Here is a 9,500-nt window from a genome sequence, read left to right on the forward strand (position 1 = left end):
ACGTTATGTACGAAACGCTTTTGGGACCTCGGTATTAATGTGTCTCCATTTTCAGTTCCATCTAATGTTGAGTACTCTTCGCGGTTGTACACTGTCAGTCTGATATCGTTGAGGATGAAGGAAGCAGCCATATCTATTATACGATTGCTTTGGTTCTCAACGTCTGACACTTGATCACTGCTCCACTTTTCATGAAGTATTTTGTGCGCCGAGTCACGGAAACTCACGACACTCGACTTTCCACTGATGCTGGTTACGACTAGATCATCACCATAGTGTTCTTTGAGCTTCCGTTTCAGATGCTTCATTGAGTATCCCTCGTTTCCATCCAAAAGCGTGGCCATGTAGTCTGAAAGCTCTTGAACTGTGTATTGGCATTCATCACTATCATCAAGAAACTCACATAGCTTCTGAAATGCTTCCTGGCGAATACTTTCAGTTGACACTCCCTCGTACTTTTTCTTGAGAAAGGATTGGGCACATGCTCGATGATATTTTGCTTCAGCTGCAACCAGATCATATGCATGTTGCACACGATCAGAGACATCATTGCCCCACTTGTCATCTCGCTCTCTTGCACGATCCAATACTGTTGCCTGAAACTCTAAGGTCTGAACACTGCTTACTGAATCTTTCCTACGAGAAGGGTTTTTAGTGTCCTGCGTGATAGGATCCGAACAGAACATACAATCATTCTTTATATCGAATGTCTTTGAAGCAGTCGACCATAATTGAGTCACATCTTCATCTTCTTCAAGACAGGATGATTTTCTTTTTGTAGACACTATGGAACATTTCCTTGTGTAATTCTTGCGACAAACATCATGGATTCGTAGTGGTGTTGCATTCTGAAACATCTCATGGAAGCCATCACCACGTTCTAAACTTGACATCACAAGTGTCCTCCGCCCCTTCTCCCCAACTTCAACTGTAGCAGGTGATGTTTCTTTGCAAATGATGCAAACCACATCCATTATCTGTAATGACAGAAATATGTCATGGACATTGTTTTCTTTTTGAATGTGAAACGTACTTCACATAGCTGCTTGGAAATGATAAATCAGGTTGCTACGTTTTAATCAAAAGAGATTTAAAAAGTGATGTGTTGACATTAAAGATGCATTGAGGGAAGGATATGCCATCACATGATTCTGCAATTTATATAACACATCACAATCACAGTACTCTATAGCATGTTTACATATTGATACCTGTGAAGTTAAATTACGGATGAATCAACTCATTGTGGGGTGCCAGAATGTCTGGTAGGAATTGTATTGGGCAGAGACAATCTCGCAAGGAAACCCGAGAGGAAAATGATGATGATAGTGGCTACTCCACAGAAATTCACTGCCATGTAATATGTGACTTGAAGACTAACTTATTTTGTTATCCCTAGATGTGCACTGCACTTGTACTGTCGCAGCCTGGTAATATGTTTTATCTCCTATGACAACCAGGGATGACATCTCATAGCACTTTGTATCCAATGGAAAAGGCACTTTAAAATGTCTGCTATTATTAATAATGAATGTATACTAGCATATCACAATATAGGAATGACATGACACACACAAAAAAGGAACCTTTTATACAAATACAGCATACATGTACCAATAGGAAGGAGTGTCATACACTCTCTGATTTCTATCATACTATAATTCTTTTCATCTGCATGAAACAAATAAAATGATTCAATACAATGTTTTAGGTGTAACGATAGACTACTCCACAGAAATTCCGTCAAGTGATATTACACAGTACTGTGTAGTACATGCATGAAGACACAAATTTTGATCATGCATTTAGTCTGGGTACCAAAAATAATAGTTTTACTTCCTTAATGATAACGGAATGTTTCAAATAGAACTCACCTCATGGTAGACATCAACTGCATCTTGTTGGTAAAAAAAGGTTAGCACCAAGTTTTCAATTTCCGAGCTTTAGGTGACGAAAATGGACCATATGGCAAATTTATGTGCCCTGTCTGTTTAGCATCAAACTGATGGTACAATGTTTCCCTCGTAATGTCATAAGCGATTAAGGGCACACTTCTAGACTTTAACATTCAAATTGATTTGAATACTGTATGCACAGCAACCACATTTATAATTGAAATGTTTCTTGAATATTTTCAGGATGAAATATCACAGTTAATTAATTAATGATAAATATTTAAACAATTTTGAGATAGAATTGTTAATGACGGCCATTTTGGACACCATTTTGGATTTTTGGAAGAGCTCAAACAGTTTTATTGGTACTTGCGTGCTTCAACATCTCTTAAAATGTATTCTATCAAGTTCCTTATACTTCAAAACATATATTTAGACATTTAAAGTGTGTTTTGGGGAAACCTACTTGCAAAGTTATGACAAAAAAACAGTAAATATGGCGGCCATTTTGGACGTCATTTTGGATTTTTGGAAGAGCTCAAGCGGTCTTATTAGTACTTGCGTGCTTCAATATCTCTTATGATGTATTCTAATAAGTTCCTCATACTTCAAAACATATGTTTAGACATTTAAAGTGTGTTTTGGGGAAACCTACTTGCAAATATATGAGAAAAACATGAAATGGCGGCCATTTTGGACGCCATTTTGGACTTTTGGAAGAACTCAAGAGGTCTTATTGGTACTTGCATGCTTCAGCATCTCTTAAGATGTATTCTAATGAGTTCCTCATACTTCAAAACATATATGTAGACATTTAAAGTGTGTTTTGGGGAAACCTGCTTGCAAAGTTATGAGAAAAACAGAAGAGGCGGCCATTTTGGACGCCATCTTGGATTGCGGAAAACGCTCAAGGAGGATTCATGAGAACTTTTAGTATGTTATTTCACACACATTCCTGGACCTATCCTGAAAAAAATCAGCTTGTTACCAAAAATGTCCAGGTTAGGGCCTATTTTGACCTAATGCTCTTGGATTAATAATTAAACAGACAGACTCGTGTTCCTATAGAATATAATCAACAGACGTACTCAAGTGCCATTATTTCCAGCACCAGAATCATTATCGTCATTTTTATTAACATCGTTATCCTCGTTATAATTATAATTTTCATTAATGTTACATTTATGTACCATTATAATGATTATCATCTTATTATCAACATTAAAATTGTTTATATCATTATTAGTTTAAAATTACTTATTTTAGTCTTTCTTTTATTCTATTGTGAAGGTGTTTTTGCTGTTGGTCTGATATGTGTATATGTGTATGTATGTATGTGTGTTGTGGTGGTGGTCGTATGGCAGCTTAGCTGCCGGGGTAGCTATCATTTCTTGAAGCGCGACTGTGTCGCTGATGCAGTGCCCCTCTACCAGTACACACACTGGAACTGGTACTCATTTCGCCGACCTCGGAAAAATGACAGGCTGAATCAACCCCCTGGTGTATTAATTCAGCACCCTTGATGAACTCCGCAACAACTGGAAATAAGTCAGCGATGGGACCACCACACCGTACAGCACTCTCTGTACCAGAGTGTACCTCAGAAATCAGATTGTTCAATTTTGGTGGCATCCCACGAAGACCGATAATCCTCCAGAGAGCATCCCGATTCACTGAATCGAATGCTTTGCGAAGATTAAAATAGGATGCGAGCAACCCCTGCTGAAACCCTAGTCTGCGCACAGTGAAGACCTTAAGGGCAAGGACACCATCAATCATTGACCTCTTTGGTGTAAAGGCTGACTGATCTTGGCGCTGGTGCTCAAGCAGATGCTGGTGAACCCGATGAAGTATTATCCGAGCAAAGACCTTGCCTGGTACTGAGAGCAGCATCACCTCTCGGTAGCTGTTGAAGTCCTGGCGATCACCCTTCTCTTTCCAGAGAGGGACAACAAGGCCACTCTTCCAGTCAGTTGGGATGATGCCTGAGTTCCTGACATAGCACAGAACTGCATGCAATGACATGAGTACAGAATTTCCACCAGCCTTGAAGTACATCATGGATGCCACAGATCATTGGGGCTTTACCCCCATTCAACTGGTTCACAGCAGCCTGTGCTCCCAGAAATGATGGTGGTTCACAGTTGATTGGAGGGTCAGCAATGGGGATAATTGCACCCCTGATAACCAACTCAATAGCTGGTGGGTCAGCCTGGTACAGCTGCTAAAAGTAACTGGCCCAGCGGGCCTTCAATCCTGACTCCTCTTTCAAGAGCCCTCCACCCTCCGCTCTAACTGCAGTACACTGAGGGACAGGCTTAGAAGAACGCAATGCACAAATTCCTCTGTAAATGGGCTGTCACACCTTGACGTTTTAGCCAACGTATGGCAAGATCTCAAAATGTATGTAAAACACTGGCGTACGCTGAACTATTGATGTTTTTTTTTAAGTTTTGGGCATATAATAACGTGTTGGACGTATGCATAACGTATTATTAACATACACAGAACGTTGTAATCACATATAGATAACTTATACCAACGAATGCTGAGCGTGCTGTCGGCGTTCACAACCTATACCCAACGATAGTCTAACTTATGCGTAGCGCGCGCGCGGCAGCGTATCGCCGACGATCATGTGGCGTATGCTATTCATAGGCTGCGGCTCGACGATTCAAATCATAACCGCATTAGACATCGAAGTGTGAAGCCGCTGTCACACCTTGACGTTTTAGCCAGTGTATGCCGACGTATGAAAAATTTGCCGAACCAAGTTGGCACACGTTGAATACATTATGGGTAAGTTTTGTATACGTTAAGAGCATGCTGGCATATGTTGTATTATGCTGGCATACGTCGTAGTACGCTGGTATACGTCATTGTAAGCCGAGTACGTTGAGAAATTTTCAGCATGTTGAAAATTTCTCGACGTACTTGGCGTATGACGCACATTCCGCATACGCTGGCATAAGTTGTAGGCACGCTACGCGATCGTTAACACACGTCGACATACGTTACTTGTACGTTACTCATAAGTCGAAACACGTCAAGGTAATGGTTAGCGTCAGTGTTCCAGACTCCGTGTTTTTTTTTTATTTTTTATTTTTTCTTCGGTATGACGGTCATGTTGACACTTCGATTTCGAGTGCGGTTATGATTTACATCATTGAGCGGCAGCCTTTTAATTATATTATATTATAACCGCACTAGAAATCGAAGTGCAAACATCACCATCATACCGAAGAAAAAAAAAATAAAAAAACAGGGAGTCTGGAACACTGACACTAAACATTACCTCGACGTGTTTCGACTTATGAGTAACTTACAAGTAACGTGTGTCGACGTGTGTCAAGGATCGCGTAACGTGCCTACAACACGTTACTCATAGGTTAGAAATAAGTTTCGGGTACGCTAAACATTACCTCGACGTGTTTCGACTTATGAGTAACTTACAAGTAACGTGTGTCGACGTGTGTCAACGATCGCGTAACGTGCCTACAACTTATGCCAGCATTATGCGGAACGTGTGAGTCATACGCTGGCATACGTCGGGAAATTTCAAGCATGGAAAATTTGTCTAACAGCTCGGCGAACTACGACGTATGCCACATTCTACGACGTATGCCAGCATACTATGACGTATGCCAGCGTGCTCTTAACGTATACAAACGTACCCATAACGTATTTGACGCGAGCCAGCGTTTTCGCCCAATTTTGCCTACGTCAGGCATACGTTGGCTAAATGGTCAAGATGTGACAGGGCCTTAAGCAGGATGATAATCACTTGCCTACAGATGATGCTCTACCCCTTTACAGATTCCTCGCACATAGGCCTCCTTCTCCGTTATCAGCGCATGTACAGTTTTACACCTCAACTCCTTGAACAGCTCAGCTCTGCCATTAATCCTCGTCCTGAGACTCTGGTCAATGGTATCCAGTGTCCCTTGTGAGAGAAAGTTCTTCACCTGATGGTAGGTTCCAAAACATTCAACGGCAACATCAAGGATGGTAGTCTTGAAGGCACTCTACAATTCCCCAAAACACCCAGATTCCCCAAATCCCTACTCTGCCTGTTTGCAAACTCCTCAGCTGCCCTCTCATCCTTGAGCTTGCCAACATCCAGCTGAGGCTGGAATGGTACCATTCTCCTGGATTTAAGCTGCAACTTCAGAAGTCCGACAACAAACCTATGGTTGGTATTGAGGAACTGAGCACTCCAGTAGACTCTGCAGTTCTGGATCATCCTCCAGTGACCATCAACAAGCACATGGTCAATCTCCTTTGCCACACCACCAGCATTGGAATACCAAGTTCAACGTTGAGCCTACGGCTGCTGAAACCATGAACCAACCACCCTAAGTCCATGACTTCTTGCAAATTTAAGGAACTTGTAGTGCTGTTCTGGTTCACAGTTCCAGACCCATGGTGATGAACACATCTCATAACCATCCCTATCAGTGTCAGTCGATGCATTGAAATCCCCCAAGACAAGAAGAGTATCATGCCTGGGCACAGATCAACCACAGACTCGAGCATGGCATAGAATGCGTCCTTCACAGTGAGGTCACTCGGAGCATTTACAGACACCAGAGAAATAATCCTCAAGGAGTGACGAATCCTTAGTCTCATGACACGCTCGCTGACCGGTGTTACCTCAATTATTATGGGAGTCAGCTTATTTGACACAGCTAAGGCAACCCTCTGATGGTTACAATGGGTATGGTAACCATCAGAGCAACCAGACCAGCAGTAGGTGTCACCACCCACAATGATCTCATCACTATCTGGTCTCTGAACCTAAGAGAGTGCTGCAATACCAATGTCCAAACGCTGTAGCTCAGATGATAGCAGTGACAGGTAATCATCCTCACGTCAGGATAGGACATTGAAGGCACCCACTCGAAGTTACGGCCTCAGGTTAACCTGAGGAGACCGCCGTCTGGTGGATAACACCTCAGCACCACCCCAAGACACCACCACAATTCAACCCAGGAAGGTTAATTACCCCATGCTTTTCCTACTATCATCAAAGAATGGAGGTCTTGAAGACTTTGCCCGAATCCCGTCATCTGTGGAGCTTCCCTGGAGGTACTCCAATAGAGTTGGTTTTCAGTTTTCCTTATGTTTTTTTTTTGTATTTTGCAGAATGAAGTGTTTTACGGTGGCCAGAGTGCAAATCCTTCCACAAACCTTCTAATAAAAAAGTAACCTAACTGCAGGAGGATGTCCACAGACAGGTCGGTACTAGATATGGATGGCCGTTAGCTCACAAGAAGGTCCTCCGGCCTTTGTCAGGTTATATTTTTAATCTTGGGTGATGAAGGTTGTGGTAAAGCTCACACTCGCTGCAAGGGTCCTGACTATCAGAGGGCACCTACCATTCACCCTGTTTTGCATTCGGCATGCATTTTCATGGTGATGGTTAAGCTGTTACAAATGGGTAACCTCCTACCCCTCCCCCCCCCCCCCCGATTTGGTATATTTGTCGTGATATATCACGAGATAAACCATTCACAGTGAGGAGGTAATCTGGACTATCAGGAATGCAGCAGAATAGTTTAGAGATAGTCAACCACTTCCAGGCAACCACTTGATTCTCTTAGTTCCAACCACTTGGTTCTCTGGCACCACTTCTAGGCCTGACTATTGACAGATAGCTACAGCATCTGTAATGCTCTTGGTCTTTTTGCACTTCCTTAAGATATCATGAAAAGCAGAAGAGTGATGTTCAGCTTCCTCAGCTTGAAGAGCCTCAACTTTTCTCTCCCTCATTCCTCTCAAAGCGTTTCATCAGAAATTTACCGTCCTCTTCATCTCCACACACAATACCGTACTTATGTCTTTCTCCTTTGGAACAAAACACATATTAAAGTCATACGAAAATATTTTGATCACATATCTACAGATGATGAAATATAATCACATTGTGTGTGTGACACCATGTTTCCGCAAACTTCTGCATTTACACTAACACCATGGATAGCTGAAATAGTTACAATCACAAGAAGTAAAAAATTTCAATGGCTTACCGTCTGTCCTTCTCAGATTCGCTAAAATAACTTTGCATTCCACTGATAATCGAGTCGAATGGACAAATGAAGGTAGTGGACTCCTTGAAGCAGTTCACATGTGCAGTGGTATAGCAGCTCATGGTGTATGCGTACAAGTAGGTTTTCTTGCACGAAACCTCCCAAATGCTGTCTCCTTCCTCTTTGCTATAGGTGCTGAAGACAAGAAAGTGCAACTAACTCTTATCTTTACTGAAGACAACTAATTCTCTTTGTTACAAAGCTGTCAATGAGGAACAATTATGACTACGAGGTAGTAGGAATGTGGGTCAATGCTGAACAATAATAGGCTGACGAAGTGGTGAAACTTGGACAGCAATTAAAAGTTCAACTTTGCGAGGGGGATTTAAAGTTTTTTTTCACTTTTTAAAAGTTTCAGAGCCGAAAACATGATCTTCATTCCAATGGTATGAGAAAACTTGGCCTCCAATCGGAGTTATGCGTCACATTGGTTGGAAAATACAGAGAAACAATATTATCACCTGCATAATTTCATTGTTGCAGGACCATTCCTTCATGGTTTGGGAAAACCTTTATGATATCCCCATAATCACATCTTATCTCGTTTAAAAACATTTAAGTGGTGCAGGAAAAATCTTTTGCAAGGTAGAGCTGAATTATACGCTCACGTATTGTACAATACCGGTGTGTACCCTGGTTTAGAACAGGTACACCGTATCCCTGCGTATCGTAAGAGGCGACTAAAAGGGTTGGCATCAGGAAGGGCATCTGGCCATAAAACATTGCCTCAATAAGGGAATCATGATGAGTACAATTATATATTGGCAGGGTAGTAGGGTAAGAATACTGATTCTGGCTCACTTTTCCCCATGTAAATGAATGGGGGATTTTCAGCGATGAATTTTTTCTTTTTTTTCCCTAAAAAATAAATCCCCTTTTTAGCCCAAGGTATATTTATTTGGCTCCCCTTTAAACCTAGGGGCTCTCTATTCAAATAACCTATGCAACAAGATAAAGATTTGTTCAAGTAGTAAAGTCGTAATGTGATTTGTTAAAGGTGATTTTAAAGAAATATCTGAAACGTCTAAGCCTCGGGACACTCTTTATCAAATAACCGATGCATATTGTTTAGCTCACTCATTGAACCTATAAACATTTGTTCATTCTCAAATTCCTTCAATAGTTTAATTTTCTTTGCACAATAATCCCCATCTAAAATATTTAAAAACAAAACATTTGAATCTTTATATTTTTTAAGATACGCCTTTTGTGCCATTACGAAATGATAAACTTCTCTTAATGATCTCATCTGGCCACCGCCTGAGTTGCAAATCATTTTTGTGCATAAACCACGCCATAAAAAAAGTTTTGTTTCAAATGTTTTCAGTTCGTGCCATGAAAATGAGGAAGTGTTTTTTTTTGACACGGTCGTGCTGTGAAAATGAGGAAGTGTTTTTGAACAGTCATGCTGTGAAAAAATAGGAACTATTCTGTTAGACAAGGCCTCGTGTTTATATTATATCTCAGAACACTAACAGGCTTTTAAACATAAGTTTAATCAAAACCATTTTAGGGC

General features: G+C 41.2%; 1 protein-coding gene across 2 annotated transcripts in view; it reads right to left on the reverse strand.

Annotated features, from left to right (window-relative positions):
- LOC147033003 (hemagglutinin/amebocyte aggregation factor-like) overlaps nt 1–9,500 on the reverse strand; it is a 104,263-nt gene that overhangs the window by 41,353 nt on the left and 53,410 nt on the right. For both annotated transcript variants that reach the window (XM_085871107.1, XM_085871108.1), the window contains exon 3: nt 7,925–8,119. In XM_085871107.1, the coding sequence (XP_085727233.1) occupies nt 7,925–8,119 (195 nt within the window). The remainder of the gene's footprint in view (nt 1–7,924; nt 8,120–9,500) is intronic.

Source organism: Eptatretus burgeri, chromosome 2 (assembly GCF_056783735.1).
Source record: "Eptatretus burgeri isolate ZD-2024b chromosome 2, Ebu_testis_v1, whole genome shotgun sequence".
In the NCBI taxonomy this organism is placed as follows: domain Eukaryota; kingdom Metazoa; phylum Chordata; class Myxini; order Myxiniformes; family Myxinidae; genus Eptatretus; species Eptatretus burgeri.